Source organism: Heloderma suspectum, chromosome 3 (genome assembly GCF_057233095.1).
Source record: "Heloderma suspectum isolate Gila_16-S chromosome 3, 16-S_ref, whole genome shotgun sequence".
NCBI lineage: Eukaryota > Metazoa > Chordata > Lepidosauria > Squamata > Helodermatidae > Heloderma > Heloderma suspectum.
Genome location: NC_139460.1, coordinates 182279972 through 182304961, shown reverse-complemented (window position 1 = coordinate 182304961; position 24990 = coordinate 182279972). Strand labels below are relative to the sequence as shown.

Below are 24990 nucleotides of genomic sequence, written 5' to 3'. Positions count from 1 at the left end.
CCTGTTCTTGTACTTACATTTGTGCATAACAAACTTTTATTTCTGTTTCTAAAATTTCCTTTAACAAGGAAATTTTAACATGTGAAAATTGATTTTAAATAACTTTTGATACCAAGTTCCTTATAAACAGCATTTGGAATTAAATGATGCTACTGAATGTAGTGGTAAGGAGCTTGGCTACTTCACCTCTAATCAAAGCAAGTAAATTATTGGCTATGGAGTATGATTCTGTTTATCCACTCAGCATAGGAATGAGATGAGACAATTTGCTTTTAATGAGGAATATCCTACTAGTCCCAGACTTGTCATAGACCCCCATTAAAAACAAACCCACTGTGACCAGTCACCATCTCTTAACCTAACATACTTCTACAGGATTGTTGTGAGGGTAAGAGAAGGGGGAGGGGGGACATGTACACCACCCTAGGTTCCTTGGAGGAAGGGTGGAATAAAACTGGAGTCAGTCAATATTTTTTTAATAACATTGAATCAGAAACGGCATTAAAATGGCATACATTTTTTACTGGTAAATGCAAGTAAATTTTTGAACTTGGGTTTGTTATTTAGGATGCGTTGTTACATATTTTCACACTTCCATAAAGTACAGCAGACCACTGAAGAACCTCCTGCATTTGCACATTCGTATGTGGCATGTTTTGCACCTGCACACGGTCACTAGTGCTTCTTGTAAAGGCATAAGGCACTTGGGTGCATGGAAAACACCATTCACTTCTTCCCAGATGCAGTCCAGCAGATTCAGTATTTTGTAGTCATGATTCAACAATAAAGCAATGACAATAAAAAGCATGTAATAAAGCAATAAAAGCATGATAAAACCAGCAGCAAGGGGTGGAAACAATGCAACACATAAGTAAACCAAAATAAAACCAGGAGAAAAATAAATCAGTTCAAAAATCTAAAAGCATAAAGACAGTTCTTAAAATGTCTGGGAGAAAAAAAAGGTCTTCACACAATGCTGAAAAAAACATAACATGGGCACCAAACAATTCTCTGGGCATTTCACAGGCAGGATACTATCACTGTAAAGACCCGCTCCCATTTAGCTACTTGCCTTGTCTCATTTGGCAGGGGCACCTTGGAGGAGGCCATTGGATAATGACGTCTCATTCAGTGTTCTTAAATATTTATTTACTTCATTTTTATTCCACCATTCCTCCAAAGAAATCAAGGTGGTGCGCATGTTTCCCCCTCTCTCACAACAGTCCTGTAGAGGTAGTTAGGCAAAGGGATTATGATTGTTCGAAGGGCACCCAGCAAGTTTCATCGCTGAACGGGGATCTGAACCCAGCAGGAAGACCTGCCCCAGGTCTTCCTGCTCCTAGTCCAGCATTCTATCTACTAGATTGCGCAGATGGTAACAGTGACTAGCAATAGTCCTTCTACTCATGTTGAGTAAAGCTCCTAAATTTTGCCACCAAAATGAGCTTTCTGTATGCCTTCGTTCATGAGTCATTGCATATTCCCATTTGAATGTCAGCCATCTTAGAAAATGGCAGCTACTGAATTCATGCACCGGAATGGGCTTGTCTACCCAAGTTAAATGTGTTCCTACGGCGGCCTGAAATGCATACAAATTTCAAGATTCTCTGCAGATCTATTTTTATGGGGGTCCATGGCAGGTCCAGGACTATATCTGTGACACTTGCTTTCATATGTTGCATTTCTTGGGCAACAACATGTTTAACAATAAAGTACAGTGAATGCTGCTGCTTTGAAATGGTGCAAAGTTACATTACTTTAGTAGTAGTAGTATAACATGGTGGTCTATAATCACAGGAAGTGCATCTAATAGTACTTTTTTTTAGGTTACTTGACTTCAGAATAGTTTTCACTAGAAGTTGGGTTTTTTGTTTTTGTTTTTACAAACAACGTTGACTTTGTCAGGCTTAACCATCAGCATTAAAGTAGCTTATATAAATGAGTTATATCTTTTAAGTCTTGCCAACTATGTGTATCAAATCTATTGTCTATAAACTTCCTCCTATAGATTGAAAGTTCTCCTTCAAAACTGTGTGCAGAAGAACTCCAGAATAATGAGGACTCAAATATAATGATTAAGGACAGATTGGCCCAGGCAATGCGCCACAGTGCCAAACACTTCGTTGACCCAATACGAAAATTTAATGGGCAGCCAATACCTTTTCAGCAACCAAGGCTCTTCACTGGAGGGATAATGAGGTGGTACCAAGTTGAAGGCATGGAATGGCTTAGGGTATGAATTTACACTTTACCCTACATAGAATCATAGAAGAGTAAAAGATAATGGTGTACGTGTTTCCAGTTGGTTGGCCATTGGTGCCATTGCCTATTGTTAGCAAGTACACATGACATTGATCTCAAACAGGACTACTTGAGCATATGGTGCAATATGGAAGAGTTTAGAAATCAGGAAGCTTAGCTAGGGTTTGGTGTGATGCCTGAATTGACAAACCATAGTTACAGTGCTTCCATTTCCAGTGGCCATTGCATCTAGAGATTTGAATATTGAGTAAATGGAAAATGAAAGCCGATAAACAGCTCTAATCCATGGTTTGCCTGTACATTTGGAAGCTCAAACCATTAATATTAATTAATTACTAGTATTAATATTAATCTAGTAATCTTGAAAATAACATAACTCTGTATTCACATAAACACTGTAGAACTGTTACGTGAAGAGTTGTATTATACCTATAAAAGCATTCAAATTTCAATGGGTATCCATTAAGTATGCATACACAAAGCATATTTTTCCTCTATGCAGATGCTGTGGGAGAATGGCATTAATGGCATTTTAGCTGATGAAATGGGTTTAGGAAAGACAATTCAATGTATTGCAACAATAGCCTTGATGGTGGAGAGAGGAGTTGCTGGGCCATTCCTGGTATGTGGGCCCCTGTCTACACTTCCTAACTGGGTGGCAGAATTCAAAAGATTTACTCCTGAGGTAAGATACCTTTTAAAAAAACACCAGACTCTTTTCAATGGGAGGATGATATTTTGTCACGATGGGTGATGCCTATCTTCTGTAACTTCTGTAAATCCCCAGGGAGCTTTGGTGATGGGGCACTACAGAAATGTAAATAATAATAATATTTGCCTTAGGAAGTACAGAAATTCCAGAGGCTTCTGGAACCGCTGCTGGGAGAACAATCCCTCTCAGCGTTTGTCCCTCCAGCTCCCACTACTGTCTTGAGATACAAGTATTTTCAGACAACCCCGCCCCCCTGCCCTGGAGTAACATAGTTAAATAACGGAAGGTGTTTTGCTTTAGAAACAAAATAGAGTTTATAATGCCAAGCTTTTAAGTGAGGCGAGAGAGAAAAGGTGTGTTTGTTTTAAGCAGCAGTAGCATGCAGCCATATTTCAAAGGCAATGCCTCATAGCCATTTCTTTTCAGGTTCTGGTGCCTAGGGATGCATAGTTCTCCTAAGCAGAAGCAATATCATTTGGCTGACTCAGGAGGGAAGACAGGCAATACATAGGGCAATGGAGTTCAGGTCACCTCAAGAAGTGCATCGTCTGCCAATTTTATATGGGGCCATGGAGGGAGCAGATCACACCCTACTCCCCTATCCAGCGTATGGGTCGAAGACTCCCTGTGGAAGTAAAACACATCTGTGTGATAAAGAGCTCTGAACAGCCAGCGCAAAGTGGAGGGCTGGGAAGACAGAGCTTTCCCAGCACTGCTGCAACCATATATGCAGCTTGAGTGGTGAGGGAGACATGTGGTGACCCCAATTATGCTGGTCTTAGCTCCTGTCAGAGCACTGCCGCTCCCATAAAAGTCAGGCTTAAGGTCAGTTGGAAGTAGAAAGTGGTAGGAGTGCCTCCCTGGAGCTCATTCCAAAACCATCTCACCAGCTGCCCCAACTCCTCATCCTGCAGTGCTGGCCTTCGCCACCACACAAACTGCTTAGACAATGCTGTCCATACTGGGTCATGTAAGGTGTGCATGGGGGCAATAGGGAAGCAAGAGGTGTGGGAGCATACTATGGGGGGTGGGGAAAAAATAAAAAAGTGCTCCTGATTAATTGGGCAACATGTTTCATAAAAAATACTTATTTTTAATATAGATACTTAAACTATAGGTGGCAGGTGGCATCTTAGAACAGGCATTGCCTCTAAGATAGCACTTACTGTGGTATATCCAAGCATCTGTAAACAAAGTAGGTTTTTTTCCTTCAAAAGATGTATACAAACTTCTGAAATTCATACAATCACTTGGGTGGCAGCTCTATTGCCTAGGAAGGAATTTTGGAGTTACTCCCTAAGTGCTGCTATGCTCACTGAGGTGAAAAAGCAGTAGAGCTTCCCGCTGGATTGCACCCAGCATTTTCTATTTTCATTTGTTACTGTTGCTAGTGCAAATGTAATGGCTAATCACAACAACTAATTGTTTGTCACCTTAACCCTGTCTAAGAACCCAAACATATAGTGAAAGCATGATTTAGCCTGCCTAGCTAAAATCTGCACCTGGAGGGAATATACGGGGAGGCACCCTAAGACTTGCTTGTCACATCGCAGGTTGGGGTGTGGGAACTGGCTTCAGTATGATTTGCTTGGTACAGATGCAAACCATGGTTAATGCAAATCTACCTTAAACCATGATTTCCCATCTTGATTTGGCCAGTTCTTAACCGTGGCTAAACATTAATGGTTAGTTAATGTTTAACAATTAATGGGATAATTAATTATATTTAATGCTTGATCATAGGTCTGTTTTAGATATGGACGTGATTTGTCTTACATTTTAAAATTTTTACAAATTATTTTAGGTTCCTATAATGTTGTACCATGGGACCCAGCAAGAACGGCGTGCATTGATTCATAAAATTCGAAGGAGAGAAGGTTCTCTGAATGTCCATCCTGTGGTCATTACATCTTTTGAAATAGCCATGAGAGATAGAAATTCCCTTCAGGTGTGTAAGGAAATGCTGTTCCATCAGTATGGCCACTCACAGTCGGTGATAAAATCCTAAGTGATGCTTTGTTCAAAATCATAGTGTGAATTCAGGGATGAAAAGTGCTGATGTTAAATGTATCAGTTGAACATAGACAGAATAAAATTGTGTCAAAAAGCCAGTCTGTATCAAAATTTGAAACGGGAAAGAAACCTTAGACTCACAATTGTGATGTTATACTCAGCAGAATCTGATTATTCTGAAAGTAGTGAGTTGTATTCTGCCTATGATAATCATGCAGTACTGCTTACATATGCACACACATTCTGCTGAGGACACATCATTTTTACTTTACCACTGTAAACAGTCACTGTAATTGTCAGCATTTTTTTACTTGCCCTAAAATGATTCCCAGAAATCTCCCATTCCTTGTCTGGAAGCAGTGCACTTCCAGAAAATAAAGTAAAAAAAACCCTTGAGTGCTATGGCAAAAAAACAATAGGTTCTACTTGATCAACACAACTAACTAATCCATATATTATGTCCCATACTTGGAAGGTTTGCCTTGGACCGGTTGGCACAAATGAAAGGTATTTTAACATTTGTTTTTTCTGGTTTGTTTATTTATTTTTTATATATATATGAATGAGATTTCAAACTACCCTTTCAATAGATGTAATGCTTCTCTAGCACAGAGGTGTACATCTTGTGGCTCCCTAAGGCCTAGGAAGCAGCCCCTGCCCCTGCCAAATCCACCCATCTCTCCCAACTCCCCATCACCACTGATGTTGCTCCTGAGATCACTCCACTAGCAGCGGCAGAGAAAATGGTAGCTGGGGGATGAGAGAGGCTCTCACCATCACGACCTGCCAGACATCTTGAAATCTCAACAGGCAGGGAGGGGAGAGAGTGCATATACAAGAGAGAGTATGTACATGCAGCCCTTGAGGCCACAAAGGTTGTGCAGCCCATCTCTAGCACAATGCACAGTTTAAGACATTCAGTTTTTGAATGTGGTATATTGTAAATTATGTTTACTGTTTCTATTGGCTTTGGAAGGACTGTGGGTTGTGAAAAAATTTTGTAACCAAGTACAGATGACAGAGCTGCATAAACACATATTTCTTGGAAATATTTTGTAGCCTATATCAGGGGTGGGCAACTTTTCCCCCCTGTTGGCTGCATTATCTCGCAGTTATTCTGTAGTGGGCTGCAGGTAATTGTCAGTGGGCAGGGCCAGAGCCAAAAGTGAGTAGGTCACCTCTTTCTGCCACCTTTTTTTCTTTCTTTCTCTCCCTCTTCCTTTTCTGCTTAGCAGGCTGCCAGGGAAGGGACAGATTGCCCTTGCCATGGGTCTAAACTGGCTGCACGCAGAGGACTTTGGAAGTAGGCTGAAGGCCATATAAAATTAGGTGCAAGGCCATAGGTTTCCCATCTCAGGTCTATAATAGCCTTAACTTTTTGAAGGTAGAGGTCTTCTGGATTTTCTGAACTACAAAATGCATAGAGCCACATCTGTTCTGACCTTTTCTGTTGCATTTTGAAAATGCAGGTAAAGAAAAGGCGCAGAGATGGTGCATATGATGTAAATGCAAACAGGCATGTCTAAACCTTACCAAAACACATGCCTGCAGCCATTTTCCACTGTTGTCCCAATGTGTGTATCTAGAATATTGGTGAAAAGAAAAAGTAGGAAAGGACCTCAAATGGAAAATATTGCAAGAGAGCATTATGGACTCTGTCTACAGATTCAGCAGGTCAAGGGGTTGTGCAGGTTTAAAAGAATATAGTGCCTTTTCCTACTGAAACATATAAAGAAAAACCTGCACTTAAGGGGAGCAATCTTATGGCTCCTAGACAGCGTCTGAGGGGCCATAGGATATTTTGGATTTCCTGATCTGAGGTCAGGGACAGCACCCTGACAGCCAGTGTGGGAAGAACTGTGCCAGCTGCTCTCTGAGCTTGGGAACTTGTCCTTGGGGAAGAAGAAGGGGGTGTTTCAGTGAGCGGAGCGGGGAGGAGGCTAGAGAGCCAAGATATGAGTTATCCTGAGGTCTCCCCAGCCTCCTTCCATCCCCCTCTGAAGCGCTCCAGCTAGATGGGCAGAAAAGCCTGTCTAGCGACTAACGTAGGGCAGGAGGACTAGGAGGCAAAGATCACCACCACTCCTCCCACCCTGCATTGTAAGCCTCTGAGTTTGGGGGCTTACAGTCATCAAGGGCACAACCCATAGGATTGCGCCCAAACTAAGGTTTTGTTTGTGCCGTCCAATGTTATTGGGGGGAAATGCCATTGCATGTATTCATTCTCCTGTTCGCACGCTTGGTGGAAATTTGGCCATTCTTCCCATGAATCTATATGGAAAATACGAATAGCATGTATCTTAATGTTTTTTCATTGTCCCACTTAAATGTAGCTTGCCTCGAAGTAAACATTATAGAGCTATCTTCTCCTATAGAAGCAGAGGCGCATTCTTAGTCCTTCAGATTTACCCCTCCCATGTGGATCAAGCTTACTGATTGAATTCTCCAGTGAGGAGAGGCTCCTGCCAGGGTAGCAGGGTCCAGGTTGAGCTCCTTTAAGCTCACCATTACTGCTTGCTTCTCTCCCCCTCCCACCCACCTGCTCCACCTTCTATCTGTGAATCCACTCTTTCCTCCTGACAGGCTGTATCCTAGACAGGAACAGGACTTCCACAGGCAAAGGAAGGAGAGTATAGCTAATGGGAAGTTATTTCATTGAGCAGTCCACCACGCCCTAACTTGTTTTCCCCATTTCCCAGCTGCACTTTTTCTCCTGGGCTGGGCCAGTCCAGTGGAGGGGGTAGTTGGCATTAACACATTTGCAGTGGCAGCAGTCCCAGTCACAAAAAGACACCAGGACCGCTCCTGCCCATGATCACACTCCCTGGAAGCCACATTTCACCTCTACCTTACTTGTGCCTCTTTGCATGTGTGTGGCCCGTGGGAGGGGAGGGTTGGGGGAGGGGAGTCAGGGGGCAAAAGGGGCTGAAGTTGCCCACCCCTGATCTACAGGGGAGACAGGAAGTCTAAGACACAAGAGTCATTTCTGACTTCAGGCCAGTGGAATTCAATATTTGTGAAATAGCTGCACTCCAAACCATCAGAATGAGGATTTGCACAAAACTCTCTGGTACTTCCTTATAAGCAAAGGAGGGAAAGAAGTAGTGTTCCAGCTATGCTAGACAGCCTCAAAACCTAGAAATTTCCTATACTTCATACGAACATATCACCATAGATATCTGGGTGGGGAGATGGTGTCATTAAGGTATTAAGCTCTAGAGATCTTTAGTGGCTCGAGCAGGTTTGTGTCGCACTAAGACCCAGAAAGATAAATGCCATCTCACTCTTAATGCCATTCAGCCTGGTAAACATAGTCACTGTCAAGCAGTTCAGTGAGGCCAGAGGCACTCTGGTGTTTTGTCAGTTTTTCTTCATTTACGGACAGAAGAAAAAAGGGATGTAAGGGTGGTCTTAGACCTCAAGCTGGACAACAGCAGGAGTCTAGTGAAGTGAGTCAATGCTCACCAGGATCATGATAAATATAGATGCTAGTCTGATGGGCTGGGAGGTGCACATGCTGGCCCAGGGAACTTGGCCTTGTTTAGAAAATCAAGAGGAATATCAGGTGACTGGAACTCTTAAGTCATTAGGCTGGCCCTTCTGGCCTTCCAAGACATGATTAAAGTGGAAAGTGGAACACTTGGCAAGCAATCCAACACCAAAAGTGGTGGACAGGCTGAGAATGGTCATTCAGAAATCAGAATGGGTCCTTCATTTCAAGATTATCCAGATGGTTACTCATCAACTTGGACTCTCATGGACCTGTTTGCAATGCTGATGAGCATGTTCAAAGATGTATGTTGAGATTCCAGTGCATAGTCACCAAAAGAATCATCTACTGCCAGGGAATTTCCACCCCACAGCATTCTAAAAGTTTTTCACAGGGTAAAGGAACAGAGGGTTGGAGAAATTTTGATATTACCACACTGGCCAAAGAGAGTTTGGTTTCCAGATTTGATCTCTCTGTCAATCAGGCTACATTAGTCCTTGCCACTGAGGAAGGACCTTCTGACTCATGGACTGATTCTGTATCCTGGTTTCCTGGAGGCTGAGCAGGAATGGCTGAACGAGTTTGAATAGATCCTCACCACTGTTCTGGCTTCTGCGTACTATTCTACCCATAAGGTGTATGGCAACACTTGGCTTGGTACAGGTGACTGAGGCAGAAGGCTATTAAGTCCATTTTGGAAATTCTGCAATAGGGGCTGTTCAAGAGTCTTGGCGGCGGCAGCCCTTAGTTATGTTTTGGAATGTACAACAAAGGGTTCCATGTCTTCTCACTCTCACTCCCCAGTCCATGCTTTTATTTGATAGACATCTCCCTAGTGATTATTTAAAATGCAAGAAGCTGCTTGAAAGGTGATATGGCCTACACTGGTCATTCTCAATCTAGTCCCCTCTAAGTGTTTTGGACTACATCTCCCATCCTCACCAGCCAACATGACCAATAGCCAGGGGTGATGGGGGTTGTAGTCTGAACTATTTGGACAGCACCAGGTTGAGAAAGGCTGGCCTTGCCAATGTGTAAAAACAATAATCAGTGATACAGCCTACACTGCATACAAGGAACCGTCTCTTCTTACAAATTCCAAGTACAATATGTTCACTTTTTCAGTCAGCTGAATAGAGACACTTGATAGAACTGAAGACCATATGTATTAATGGGTTTTTGTTTTTTGAAATAACTGGAGATTTCTCTTCTCTAGAACTTCTACTGGAAATACTTGATTGTGGATGAAGGACACAGGATTAAGAATATGAATTGTCGTCTTATTCGGGAGTTAAAACGGTTTAGCACTGACAATAAACTTCTATTAACTGGAACTCCGTTGCAAAACAACTTATCTGAGCTTTGGTCTCTGCTTAATTTCCTGCTTCCTGATGTGTTTGATGACTTGAAAAGGTAAGCCGTGATCAACTGTTGTTTTGTACCAGGCTCTGTCCTAAAATATGCTACAGACCAACATTCACATCCAAGTGTCAATCCCAAACTTTGAACATTTGAAAATAAAATATATAGCCTTCTTCAGCAGAGGGGGGTTATACTTACACGGGTTGTTTCTCCCCTTCCAGCAGGCAGGCTATGCCTCTTTTCCTGTGTGGGAAGTCCCGCCCAATTCTGCTCCTGCCCAGTTCCAAAGCATAGGGTTTTAATGGAGCTTTGTCACACAGGGCTAAGTAGCCTGACCTTTCCTTCCCACCCTTCTGTGGATTAGTTAATTTGGAGCGGAAGGAGAGTCAAAATATTTTTTTGCACAGTAGCCCCTGACAGATAATCACAAAGAGATGCTCAGCTGTTTATAGCCATGCTTCCTTCTCAACCATGAAGTTACAGCACACTTGATTCATGGGCTGTGGTGGCTATAGAGTTGGTTCATGGCCAGACCTAGCCCAAAGATGACAGCATCCCTTGGATGCCCCATACACAGGAAGCAAAATCTCCTGCTGTGGAGATGCCCTCCCTCAAATGGCCAGTGACCAGGCCATTCGGTGAAAAGACCCTGCCACACCATCCTGGGACTGTGCTTTACCAGCACCAAGCAGTGGCATGGAGCAAATGAGCCACCAGATGTGGGGATAGGTGCAAAAAGGACCCAGTCACACTCTTTCTCTCCTCACCATTGTAAAAGGAGGCTGCCTCCACCCAGAATTCTAACAACAGATCTGCAGGATTTCAATGAGAATTTAATCAGAAATAGGGACCTTCCTAACAACAGGATAGATCACCCGAGATGGAATCATCAGTCTTCTCTGACCCTCAAGTTATTTTGACCATACCTAGATCCAAGAGAGGGTGCCCCCAGATGTGGGGAGGCAAATTCCTTCTTACCAATTAAGAAAAAGGGCCCAATGTTCCTTTCACTGTTCCAGCCATTAGTCTTCAGATCAGGGACGGGGAGCATGTAGCTCTCCCAGATATTGTTGGACTACAGCTTGCATTATTCCCTGACCATTGGCCATGCTGGCTGGGGCTAATGGGAGCTTGAGTCAAAAAGCCTCTGGAGTGCCACACCTGCTTTAGATATACAGCCTCTGGCAATCAGTCTCTCTTAACAGCATCAGCTCCGCCAATTCTCACAGGTGTTCTCCCTCCCAAGGGCTGCTTATTGGGGACCCAGGCAGGGCCATGGGGCCCATCCCTGTACATACACTTAACCCAGAGCTTTTATTGCTCCCCTGATGCTGCAGGGGATATATATTCCTTTGTATACATCTGTGCATCCACCTCCTAGGGGCCCACCTGGCCATGTGGCAGTGTCTCATTTCCTGTTTCAGGAAAGGAGGGAGAATATAACCAAGCCCATCGGAGCAGTGATTTCTATGTAACAGACATCATGCACTTAAATCACCTGTCATCTGCAAGGGGCAGTGACAGCGTGCATCAACTCTGTCCCTTGGACCAGACTGCACTCCTACCCTCTCCAATCACTCCTACTTCCTTCTATTCACATAACTTTCCAGAGTCATGTCCGAGTCACACCCGAGCTCCAGTGATCACTCAGGTGGAGGCTGTTGAACTCTCTGTTAAGGAGCATGTCAATTCCAGAGCCTTTATCCAAATCATGTTAGATGTCAGCCTGACAGGATGGGAGTACACTGTAAAGAGTTTGTCGCAATGGCAGCCTATCAACTGCTGAAACCTGGAGCAATGCATCTTCTGTTCCAGGATCAAGGGATAGTACATAGCCATATGTATAGAGAACACAACTACAAAAGCTAGGTGGATTAGGGTCTGTGTACTCGTGTCTCGTGAGCTCTCAGGGTTCCTAAAGGCATCATGACTCCACCATATGCAGCAGCCCTCCATATCATGGCACCACTACTTGACACATGTACAACAGCCGCATGGGTGTTTGTCCACCACTGTGTTTGTCCAGACATCTGTGTTCGTCCACCGCTACAGTTTTATTACTATGCCTCTGTGGAGTCTGTTTCTGGGAGGCAGGTGCTCCAACAGATTGTCCATGGCTGAGTCAAGAACAGCAAGATGGCCCACCCTGGGATGAGCACTTCTAGTCTACATCCCATCCAAAGATACCCTGCTCTACCAAAGTAGAAAAGAATGTTGGACTTGCTGTGATAAGTTCATTTTTCTGTAGGGGAGGAGGACATCTTTAGATGGGTTGCCCCAGTTACTGTGATTGGCAGGAATATACAAATTAACTAATGTGCTCTCTCAGAGGAGGAGCACCCTCCAGCCAATTTCTTTCCTTTCTAGCTCCAGAACAGGAAGGAAACTTCCTGGAGGTTTGGCCTCCTGCCCAGGCCAAAAATGTTTATGGGCTGCCAGATCCCATAACGAAAAAATTGAAAGTGCCTTTAGTAGATGCCCCTGTTGTGGCTTTTCCCATGGGGTTATTGATTCCTAAAGATTGGGAAAAGGCCTGGCATACCCCTGAGGAGAGGAAAAAATGAGGTGGCTCTGAGGGAGATCTATGAAGCTTCCTCCTTGCCCATAAGAACCACCTCAGCAATCTCCATCACGGCCAGGGCTGCTTTTAGGTGGGACAAAAAATTGGCAAAAGATACACTCCCAAGGCAATCATAATCTAAAATGAGGGTTAAATAAATGGGGGAAAACAGCTGCATTTTTAGCAGATGCAGATTTAAACGTTCTCCAGTACTCTGCAAGAGCACAGGCAGCAGCAGTATCTACAGACAGTTGTGGATGAAAGCCTGGAATGCAGATTCATGTTCTAAAACAAGTCTGGCTACAGCATCCTTCTCTGGAGGACAGCATTTTGGGGAGCCCCCAGACGAGGTTCTTGTAGAAACTAGAGATTAAAAGAAGGCACTTCCCTCCACTTCAAGGAGGAATGAGGGGAAAAGATGCCGCCAAGATGGCACTTCCTTTTATTCCTTTTGCAATCAAAGAAGGGGGAAAGATAATAGGTCCCGAAGGATCTACTGGCCTGGGCAGGGATTCCCCCAAGGCATCAGCAGCCCCAGAACTTCAATAAAGACAACTATTCTGCAGCACAAACAGCAGCAGGCATGACACCAGCCGCCAAGGGGGGGGGGGGGCGAGGTCAGAGGTTTTTTCAACAATGGAAACAGATGATGATGTATCAGTGGGTGGGTGTTACACACCTTTAAAGAAGGTCATCTAATAGACTTCATTCAGACTCCTCACATTTTTTTCATTCTATCCCTAGGGTCTTAGCAGTAAGAGAAATGTCTGGGAGGGAAATTATGGCTAATACAGGAGGGAAATTATGACTTGATAGGTGTAACTGAGACTTGGTGGGATGACTCCCATGACTGGAATACAGCAATTGAAGGATATAACTTGTTCAAAAAGAACAGGAGGAACAGAAAGGGAGGTGGGGTTGCACTGTATGTGAAAAATACATATCTCTGCCCAGAAATACAGGAGGATGAGCTTGGTAGCCCCATCGAGAGCATCTGGGTTAAAATAAATGGAGCAAAGAATAAAAGAAACATGCTGGTCACAGTCTACTACCAGCCACCCAATCAAGGAGAAGACGAGGATGAAACTTTTGAAAAGCAAATAGCTGTCAAGGGCTCCTTGGAGGTCTCTCTCTGTCTAAACCAGTAGCCAAGTCCAGACACAGACAAAGGAATTCCTTTCAAAGCTTTATTCTTCTTTTACAACTTAACAACTATACCGATTGCAACTAGATCTGAGCAGCACAGTACCTATGCCCTAAGTTGGAACAGTTGGTCCCCGTTTGAAAGGGAATTACTGGCAGACTCCTGAACTTAAGGACTAGGGAGAGTCCCTCCCCTTTTCCCTTGGATCCTCTGGGCGCAGCCGTTGTTTGCGCGCCAACCTGGCACTTCGCCTCCTTTCCGCGCCCTCCATCTGGCGCCGCTCTCTGCGTCAGCGTCGTGCATCCACCAAGTCTGCTATCTGTGCTTGGTCACTCCCTGGACTGCTAACTAAACTAGGAATGCTGGTGGGAGGAATCTCCCTCAGCTCTTGGTCCTGGGAAAGAGGAGTGCGCTCCTCTCCCAGGAGCGACTGCTCTTCCTCAGATTCAGAACTACTCTGGAATTCTATGGGCTCAGTGTCCACCCTGACAATAGCCAGTGTTGCAAGGAAACATGATGTAGTAGTAATGGGGGACTTCAATTTCCCCGATGTTTGTGTTGCTGATAACTTCCTCCTACAGAAAGCAGAGGAAGGAACTAGAGGATTGGCTATCCTTGACTTGATCCTAAACAACAGATATGACTCAGTGGATAGAGTAGCAGTTACAGAAGCGACCATGTTACACTTGAGTTCTTGGTTCTAAATGAAGCAAAAGCTGAGTGTAGCCAAACCCATATCCTGGATTTTAGGAAAGCTGATTTTAATAAACTCAGAACGATGATCAATAAGGTCCCATGGCAAGCGAGTCTAACAAGAAAAGGAGTCCAAGATGGGTGGGAGTTTTTTAAAAAAGAAATCGTAAAGGCACAATTACAAACAATTCCAACAAGAAAAGAAGATGGAAGACAACAGAAGAAATCAATGTGGCTTGGAGACAACATGAAAACAAAAAAGCACACATATAGGAAGTGGAAGGAAGGACAAGCGACAAGGGAAGAGTACAGGCAGGTAGCACAGGATTTCAGGGATGGTTTCAGGAAGGCTGAAGTTGAGAACGAGCTGAGGTTAGCAAGGGATGCTAAAAGCAACAAAAAGACTTTCTTCAGATACGTGCATAGTAAACGACAGGAAAGCAGTGGTGGTTCAACTATTAAATAAGGATGGCAAAACTCGGCAAAGTGCAATTGAAAGCAATGAGTTACTTCTGGGTTGACATTCAGCCCTTTGCTTTCCCCACACCCTTAACCTCTCCCCACACAACTTTCCTTTCAACCAATCAGCACCACTTCCACCAGCCTGCGCCGAAGCCAGCTGAGGTCACACAGACCTCAGAAATGGTGATTCAGCTATTAAATAAGGATGGAAAAACGATAACAGATGACAAAGAAAAGGCAGAGGTGCTCAATTCCTACTTTGGCTCAGTCTTCTCCCAAAAGAGGGTCTATGACTGCCCTGGCAAAGGCGAAGTACAGGCTGAAGGGGCAGGATTGCAGCTTGAGATCGACAGGCATATGGTCATGGAACACCTAATTGCTTTGAATGAGTTCAAATCTCCAGGGCCAGATGAACTGCACCCTCGAGTAATAAAGGAACTGGCAGAAGAACTCTCAGAACCGCTGTCTGTTCTCTTTGAGAAATCATGGAGGACGGGTGAAGTGCCAGATGACTGGAGGGGGGCTAATGTTGTCCCTATCTTCAAAAAGGGTAAAAAGGAGGAACCTGGGAACTACAGACCAGTCAGTCTGACATCCATCCCTGGGAAAATTCTGGAGCAGATGATAAAGCAATCCATCTGTAAGCCCCTTGAAAACAATGCAGTGATTACTTGAAGCCAACATGGATTTGTCAAGAACAAATCCTGCCAGACAAATCTGATCTCATTTTTTGATCAAGTCACCTCCCTTGTGGACCGTGGGAATGCTGTGGACATCATATACCTCGACTTCAGCAAAGCTTTCGACAAAGTGCCCCATGATCTCCTGATGAGCAAACTAGCTCAAAGTGGGCTAGATGAGACAATGATCTGGTGGATCCACAGTTGGCTACAGAATCGGACTCAAAGAGTGCTTATCAATGGGATCTTCTCCAACTGGGGAGAGGTAACGCGTGGGGTACTGCAGGGCTCAGTCCTGGGCCCAGTGCTCTTCAGCATTTTGATTAATGACTTGGAGGAGGAGGTGCAGGGAATGCTTATGAAATTTGTAGATGACACCAAATTGGGTGGGATAGCTAATACTTTGGAAGACAGAAACAAAATTCAAAGTGATCTTGACAGACTGGAGTACTGGGCAGAAAACAACAGAATGAAATTTAATAGGGATAAATGCCAAGTTCTGCACCTAGGAAAAAGAAACCAAATGCACAGTCACAAGATGGAGGATACATGGCTCAACAACACTACAAGTGAGAAGGATCTTGGAATTGTTGTAGATCACTAGCTGAATATGAGCCAACAATGTGATGTGGCTGCAAAAAAGGCCAATGCTCTTTTGGGCTGCATTAATAGAAGCATAGCTTCCAAATCCCGGGAAGTACTAGTTCCCCTCTACTCAGCATTGGTTAGGCCTCATCTGGAGTACTGTGTCCTGTTCTGGGCACCACACTTTAAGATGGATGCAGACAAACTGTAAAAGGTTCAGAGGAGAGCAAAAGGTGATCAGAGGACTAGAAACAAAGCCCTATGAGGACAGACTGAAAGAACTGGGCATGTTTAGCCTTGAGAAGAGAAGACTGAGGGGAGACAGGATAGCACTCTTCAAGAACTTGAAAGGTTGTCACAGAGAGGAAGGCCAAGATCTCTTCTCGATCATCCCAGAGTGCAGGACACAGAATAATGGGCTCAAGTTACAGGAAGCCTGATTCTGGCTGAACATCAGGAAAAACATCCTGACTGTTAGAGCGATATGACAATGAAATCTATTGCCTGGGGAGGTGGTGGGCTCTCCCACATTGGAGGCATTCAAGACGAGGCTGGGCAGCCAACTGCCTCTTTAGGGCAAGGTGTGATTCTGTCTTGCTTAAAAGAGATGGTTTTAAGACTTTTGTAAAAAAAACCCAACAAAAAACCCTTCCTTGAACCCCACTGTATTCAATGATTGCCAGCCAGTCCCCAATATTCCATTCTTGGGCAAAGTTCTAGAGTGTGTGGTAGCTTCTCTGCTCCATCGGTTTCTGGATGAGGTGGATTATCTAGATCCATTTCACTCTGGCTTCGGGCCTGGTTATGAAACAAAAATTGCTTTCTTCACTTTGGACGATTTACGGCAGGAACTGGATGCGGCGTGTGTGCCCATGTTGGCTCTGCGGTGGTATCTCAGCGGTGATATCATTGACCATGGTATCCTTCTGACTGGAAGACATTGTTCTATGGTGGCTCCTGTCTGTCATGGAAGGGTGATTTCAGAAGGTGATGCTGGAGGATTCCTGTTCAATGCCAGGTTCCAACTTATCCCCTGTGCTATTTAACATATACCAGAAACTGCTGGGAGAGATTGTCTGAAGACCTAGGTTTTGGTGCTACCAGTATGCTGATGACACCCAGCTCTGTCTCTCCATCTAAATCTAAGGAAGTTCTAGTTCTTAATCAGTTTCTGATGGCAGTAATGGACTGGATGAAGGGGAACAAATTGAAGCTTAAACCAGACAAGACAGAGGTGCTCCTGGCTAGTCAAAAGGCATCTCAGGGAATAGGGTCTCAACCTGTGCTGGATGGAGTTGCACTCCAGCTATAGCCTCAGGCTCACAGTTTAGGTATACTCCTGGACTCAGCCCTGAACCTAGATGACTGGGTTTTGGCAGTGGCCAGGAGTGCATTTGTGCAGCTGAGGCTAATGCACCAACTTCACAACTTTCTAGAGATATCTGATATGGCCATGGTCATACATGCCTTAGTTACATCCCGTTTGGGCTACTGTAATGCACTCTACATGAAGTTTCCTTTGAAAACTGTTCAGAAACTTCAGCTGATCCAGAATGTTCCTGCCAGACTGTTGACCAAGGCCAGTTACAGGGAACACATGCCCTTTGTTAGAACAGCTTCACAGGCTACTGGTCTGTTTCTGGGCAGAATTCAAAGTGGTAAACCTATGGCTTGGGATCAGGCTACCTGAAAGACCACCTTCTCCCATATGAGCCTGCCTGGGTCTTAAGACCTTTGGGAGATATCCTTCTCTCAGTACCACTGCCTCCAGAGGCATGTTTGGTGGTGATACAAGAGAGGGCCTTCTCAGTGGCTGCTCCCAGGTATGGAACTCTCTGCGTGGGAGGCTAGGGTGGCTCCTTCTCTGCTGTGCTTCTACTGGCAAGAAAAGACATTTTTTATTCAAGCAGGCCTTTGTAGTGTGTAAACAGGTCTATTGGGTTGGGTTCTGTTTTATTGTTGTTTTTAGTTGTGTTTTGGGGTATTGTTTTAATAAAGTTTTATTTTTCTATGATTGTAAGCTGCCTTGAGTTCCATTTTCTAGGGAGAAAGGCAGGGGTATAAATCAAATAAATAAACAAATGCTGCTTTCTTCAGCAGAGAACTGAACTTGCATCTCATGAATTCTTAAGTTTCTTATCCTGTTCTGATTTTCCCCCCAGCTTTGAGTCCTGGTTTGACATTACTAGTATTTCTGAAATTGCTGAAGATATTGTTGCTCAGGAAAGAGAGCAGAACATCTTGCACATGCTGCACCAGGTCTCAGTTTTCTTTGTTTAAAATGTATTAGTAATTGTTGTCCTCTGCAGGTTCTACTTCTCATTAAAAGTATTTTAGTACATTGCATTATTAATGAGCCCATGTATATGCACTTGGACAGATGTGCACATGTACTCTGTTGATGCACAGATGCACGTCCCCTTCTTGACCCTGCATATCTACCTGCATATCCCTTGATGAGTAGCGTATTTGCTCAAAATGTGGGGTGGTACTATTTTGTTATTATTTAATCTGTTTTGCACCTAGTACATGAACATTTGTTGTTGTTTAGGTTAGGAATCAATCCTGTTTGCCTTGGGGTAGGGGTAAAAGCATCTTCCACAGCACAGGTAGTGCTGTTTGGATCCAAAAACAGAGAATAGCTCTTAGAGGGGTAGCTGAATTAGTTGGTTGCAGCAAAAACAACATAGAGTCTTGTGGCACCTCAGAGTAACAAATTTATTATGGCATAAGCTTTCATGGACACACTACTGAGTTGAAATGGGAAGGTCTTGTCTTGCACATGCACACATAGTTTTTAGCTGCGTCTGCATTGGGTGGTGCTGTAGCAGTGGGCTGTTGTGTCATGACAGTGAATACACAGTTTTTGGATTTAGTTTGACTTAGTGAATGATTAAACTTATATTCTGATCTATTTTCGCAAAACTTTTTCAGAACTGGAAATACTTGCCTTTTGAGGAAGATTTTTGAGTAGGGTGGGCTGTATCCAGTGTTAGTCCTACTTAGAGTAGACAAGTCCCATTCATTTCAATGGGTCTACTCTAAATAAGACTAACATTGGCTATAACCCATAGTGTCGTATATAAGGGATCTGCTGAAGGCCATCCTTGCTATCAAAATGTATCTACTACAGATAACTGGACACCCAGGGGAAAAATTATATGCAGAACCCCATGCAATAATCTTGGTATGCTAACATAGTTCCTTTGAGCTGAGCAGTATTCTCTCATTTGAGCTTGAGTTGTTAGAAATATATGATTTTTTAAAAAAAATTATTTTAACTCTAGATTTTGACTCCCTTCTTACTGAGAAGACTGAAATCAGATGTAGCTCTAGAGGTTCCTCCCAAGCGTGAAGTTGTGGTCTACGCACCTCTTGTAAAGAAACAAGAAACCTTCTACAGTGCCATTGTAAACAAGACAATTCAGAAGCTGCTGGGAAATAACCAGGTATTTGCTGTGGTGTTCTGACCCAGGGGATCTTTTAATCCTAAACTGTCTTCATTTTGGCTTTGAATTAGTGCATTGTTGTCTATACAGCTGTGAATTGGACACCTTTTTGTTTCTGTCTGTATCTATAAAAAATAGCATGTGTGTGTATGTGTGAAAATCATAGAGTTGGAAAGGGGCCATTTAGGCCATTGCATCCAACCCCATGCTCAGTGCAGGAATCCAGTTTAAAGCATCCTTGACAAATGGGTATCCAATCTTAGCTTGAATACTTCCAGCAACAGAGAGTCCACTATTTCCATAGGCAGTTGATTCCATTGTCTGACTGTCCTGACTGTTAGGAAGTTCAGAAGTTCAACAGAAATCTGCCTTCCTGAAACATAAGCCTGTTATTTCATGTCCTGCAGTCTTGGATGATGGAGAACAGGTTGCAGCCGTCTTCTGAGTGACAGTGCTTCTGAGTGCTATCATATCCCCCTTAGTTTTTTCTTCTCAAGGCTAAACATACCCACTTCTTTCAGTCTTTCCTCATAGGACTTCGTTCCCTGATCATCCAGTTTATCTGAATCCTTCTTAGAATGTGGCATCTGAAAAAGAACACAGTATTCAAGTGAGGTCTGACTACTGCAGAGTAGAGTGGAACTATTACTTCCTATGATTTTGAAACTTGATGCAACCTAAAATTGCATTTGCCTTTTTTGCACCCATATCACACTGCTTACTCATATTTAGCTTGTGATAGACTACAACTCCAGGATCTTTTTCACATGCACTGTTGCCAAGCCAGGTGCATTTGATTTCTTTTTCCTAAATGAAGAACTTCGTACTTGTTTCTTTTAAATTTTATTCTGTTATTTGCTGCCCGTTTTTTTAAACTGTCATTTTGAATTTTCTTTTTGTCTTCTAAGATATTAAGTGCCCCACCCAATTTCATGTCATTTGCAAATTTGATAAGCATTCCCCCCACCTCTTCCTCAAAGTCATTAATCAAAAATGTTAGAAGAGTACAGGGCCCAGGACCAAGCCCTGCAGCACCCCACTCGGTGCCTCCCTCCAATTTGATGAGAAACGATTGAGTACAGTTCTCCAGCCAGCTGTGGATCCACCTACTAGTAGTGCCATCCAGCCCACACTTAACTAGCTCGCTAATCAGAATATCATGGGGCACTTTGTCAAATGCCTTGCTGAAGTCAAGATAATATTATGTCCACAGCATTTCCATGATCCACTAAAGAAGCTACCTGATCAAAAAATGACATAAGATTAGGCTGGCAGTACTTGTTCTGGACAAATCCATGCTGACTTCCAGTGATCACTGCATTCATGTCAAGGTGTCTACAGGTCGAGCACTTAATAATCTGCTGTAGAATCTTCCTAGGTATTGATGTCAGACTTGACTGGTCTGTAATTTCCCAGATTTTCCTTTTTGCCCTTTATATGATAGGCACAGCATTTGCCCTCCTCCAGTCCTCAGATACTTCACCTGTTCTCTAGAATTTCTCAATGATAATAGATAGTGGTTCTGAGAGTCCATCCGCTAGCTCCTTCAGCGCCCTAGGATGCACTTCACCTGGACCTGGGGACTTGAACTCATTTAAGGTGCTTAGATATTCCCCGACCATCTCTCTGTCAACCTCAAGCTGAACTCCCAGCCCTTCAGCTTGTTTGACACATATGCCAGATAGGACACATCTTCTTTTGGGAGAAGATTGAGCCAAAATAGGAGTTGAGCAGCTGTCAACATTTGATATTGGTAATTGTTTTTGTCTGTCTCTGTTGAGCGTGGTTAAGGATAGAACCATTATTGGTGATTGTTGTACCTGTTAGCATTATGCCATCTTTGCTGAGCAGCTGGTCTCCCATAACTTTTGTCCTTCTTTTACTGTAAACATATTTGAAGAAGCCCTTTTTATTATTGTTAACATCTCTTGCCAACCTCAACTTATTCTGAGCTTTAGCTTTCCTGACACCATCTGTGCAATTCTGGGCTTTCTGCCTGTACACTTCCTTAGTGACCTGTCCCTCCTTCCACCACCTGTACCTGCCCTTTTTGATTTTCAGATAATTGCTAAGCTTTTTGTATAACCACATTGGCTTCTTCTGTATTATTCCATTTTTTTGTCATTGGGATTGTTTCTGATTGAGCCTTTAGTATCTCCATTTTTAGGAACTTCCATCTCTCTTGAACTCCTCTTCCTGTTAAGTTTTTCTGCCATGGGGCTGTATCCTATTGTACCTGTGTGCCAGCAAAAGCGACCACCTGCAATTCTACAAGCAACCCAAACTGAGCGGGAACACTCATTTCTAGAATGGGGCAGGTCAGCACAGCTCGCAGAAGGGAGCTCTTTTCCAGGGTTATTTTTTTAGAACTGCAAAAGCCCTGTTATACACCCACGGTAGCACCCGCGGGTGCAAAAGAAACAGCGGGAACGCTTAGGATACTGCCCATGGAATCCTACTTATCATTGCTCTATTTAAATCAGATTTCCTGAAGTCCAAGATACATGTTTGACTACACTCAGCTTTAATGTCCCTTAAAATCAAGAATTTGAACATTGCATGTTCACTTTCCCTGAAAGTTCCTGCTACTTTCACCTCATCTACTTGTTCTTCCCTATTGGTCAGAATCAAGTCAAGGTGGCTAATCCCCTCGTTCCTTCCTCTACCTTCTGAAGGAGAAAATTGTCAGCAAGGCAAGTCAGGAATTTCCTGGAGAGACTGCTTGGCAGAGTTTGTTTCCCAACAGATTTCAGGGTAATTAAAGTCCCCCATTACTATTACTTCATGTTTCCTTGAAATATCTGCAGTTTGCTTTTGGAGAAAGCATCATCCACATCTTCTCTTTGGTTATATTCTTCAGCTGCTATACTCCACTTGTGGGAGCCATCCCACAAAGTCTCAGTTATACCTAAAGTCAAATGTACCTTCTCGAAGCAGGAGTTCAAACTCATCGTGTTTATTTCCCATACTCTGAGCATTAGTATGAAGGCATTGAAAGCGATTAATTTTATGCTCTAATGACCTCCCTGCATTTATATTAAGAGGCTGAATAGGCCCCATTACAGCTGTTGTCCCAGTTCCTGCTACAGTGCATGAGCCCTTATGTGAGGTCCTTACCTCTGGGCTTTTGTCTCCATGCCCCACAGGATTCAGTTTAACGTCTTCCTGATGAAACTTGCCATTCTTCAGGCAAACACATTCTTCCCAGTCTTCATGAGGTGCAGTCCTTCAACCAAAAAGTGCAAACCATGGTCCCAGAAAGCAAATACCTTCCAGCGACCCTGTCTTCATATCCAGTTGCTCACCTGCAGAATTCTTCTTTCCTTTCATGGATTGGAAGGATGGATGAGAACACCACTTGAGCCCCAAAGGTTTTGAGCTTCCTTTCTAGTGCTTCATAGTCTGACACAACGTGGTTATAGCTGAGCTTGACAGTATCGATCATTCCCACGTGGATGAGCAGGAGGGGATAACTATCGGTGGATGTGATGAGCTTTGGAAGCCATTCCATCACATCTCCAATCCGTGCTCCTGGGAGACGACATACTTCTCAAGTTAGTGGGTCTGTCTGGCACACATTTCCTTCTATTCTGCGCAGTGGAGAGTCACCAACCATGATCCCCCTTCCTCTTGCTGCAAGGAGCAGCTCCATCCCCTCTGTTCTGTAGGGCTCCAGCATCTTGCTTCCTGTCCAGCAAGGTCTGCTGTAGATCTTCTCCTGAAGGCCACTCACTTCCACAAGAGCCTCAAAGCAGTTTCTTAGTTGCAGTGCCTTCTGAATCTCTTCCTCTGGAATGTCACTGTTGTCCATGCAGGTTGCTCCTCCTTTCATTCACTCTGCTCCTCTGAGTGGCCCGCCACAGTTGTTGCAGTGCCTCCTGTGTTCTGTCCCAAGAACTGTGCATCTTCTCCTATACATTGTAGCGGCCACTCACTGTTCCAGACTTCTTACCTTTTTTCTTTTAGTAATGCAACTAGCTTGCACTCACTGCAAATGTACACCATGTTTTCTTCAGGCAGGAAAACAAACATACCACATACTTTGCAGGTCACCACTGCTGAATTGCATCTGTCCATTTTATAATGTGATACTTCAGTAAGTAAAATGCTATAACTATGGTTCTCCGAAGTATAATAGAATCATAGAATAGTAGGGTTGGAAGGGGCCTATAAGACCATCACGTCCAACCCGCTGCTCAATGCAGGAATCCAAGTCAGAGAATCTTCCCTGTGGTGGAATCATTTTTATACAGGAGGTGTAAAGGTCGTCTGGTCCCCTTCCTTAGCTCGTTTTGTGCACATTTTTATTAAAGAAAAGTCAAAGTGATGCTGTCAAGAATGATGGCCTGTTTTCCACCATAAGATTAGGTCAGGCCGTCACATTGGATGTAACCACCTGGGATTGTGTGTTATCTAGAGGCTCCTTGGCCCCTTTGCTCAAGGCTGGGCGCAGCCCTTGCTAACTGGGAAGTGATAGCAGATGGAGTTGGTGGGGAGTTCCAGTCTCTTGGAGGCAAGGGCGGTCCACCCAGGGACTGAACCAGTGATTGGCTGAAGGAAAATCTTCCCTGGGTTGCCAGGGCTGGGCTTTAAAAGAGGGCTGAGGTCGAGGCATGGGGTTTCCCTTCATCCTGGTGTCTTGGACCTGCAGATGGCTGGTTGCTATCCGGGGAGATCCATACTTAGGTATGCAAGGATAGGCCAGGTAGATTTATTATTTTGTTTGGGTGTGTGTTCATGAAGCTCTCTGTTTATAGTTAAGTGATTTGGCTAGGTACCCTCTTGTGTAACTTGTTACTTCTATCCTTCCCTTCCCCTCTACCCTTTTATTTTGATCTTAATAAACCTTTATCCAACCTTTAGTTGGTGTGATCTCTCTGCATAATCTCAGTGCTAATTTCAGTGCCTCTTGGCTTAAGAGGGTGGCTACTGGGTATTTTGGAGGACTGAAAAGCCGGGTTTGGCCAGTCCTGTTTTTGGGAAGGGGATCCCGGGATTGGGTCCTGAGCGGTCCTCCCTCACAGGGAGGTTGGGGCTGATCCCGGTGGCTGGGATCCTCTTTCCCTTCCCTTCCCTTCCCTCCCCAGATGCATGCTCCATTTATTGTGTGGATTGTATGAGAGTTCCAGCATGCTTTTTGGTAACTGAACAGAGCAAGAAACAGGGCTGTTGGTTTCACTAGACTACCTGTAGTAAACATACACTCTTTTCATGATAGTTTTGCTTTTGTCGGGTCATGAGAAAGGCCTGCAGTCACAGCTATTATTCTGTTCTATAGGAAGAAGTTGCTGAGCTGAGTTCTGCAGGCCGACCAAAGCGACGCAGTCGGAAGGTGGTTAGCTATCGTGAACTCGACGAAGGCGACTTCCCTGATGAACTGGAAGAACTGATCAATAAAATGCAAGAGGAAGTTGAAAAAGAAAGGTAGTTATTTAAAGATTGCTTGTGTCTTTTGTGATGTGTCTTTCCAGATGTATCTGGAAATGGCTTCCTAGCAGAGGCTTTCAGGATAAATTATTTCTATAAAATCTTATCTTGTACAAATAAGTCACTCACAATATATGAACAATGCCTGTAC

General features: G+C 43.9%; 1 protein-coding gene across 3 annotated transcripts in view; it reads left to right on the top strand.

The window, feature by feature from the left end:
• HELLS (helicase, lymphoid specific) overlaps positions 1 to 24990 on the top strand; it is a 66176-nt gene that overhangs the window by 15912 nt on the left and 25274 nt on the right. For all 3 annotated transcript variants that reach the window (XM_084845149.1, XM_084845148.1, XM_084845147.1), the window contains exons 8-14: positions 2009 to 2233; positions 2765 to 2947; positions 4779 to 4922; positions 9694 to 9890; positions 18126 to 18222; positions 19251 to 19412; positions 24691 to 24836. In XM_084845149.1, coding sequence (XP_084701275.1) covers positions 2009 to 2233; positions 2765 to 2947; positions 4779 to 4922; positions 9694 to 9890; positions 18126 to 18222; positions 19251 to 19412; positions 24691 to 24836 — 1154 coding nt within the window. The remainder of the gene's footprint in view (positions 1 to 2008; positions 2234 to 2764; positions 2948 to 4778; positions 4923 to 9693; positions 9891 to 18125; positions 18223 to 19250; positions 19413 to 24690; positions 24837 to 24990) is intronic.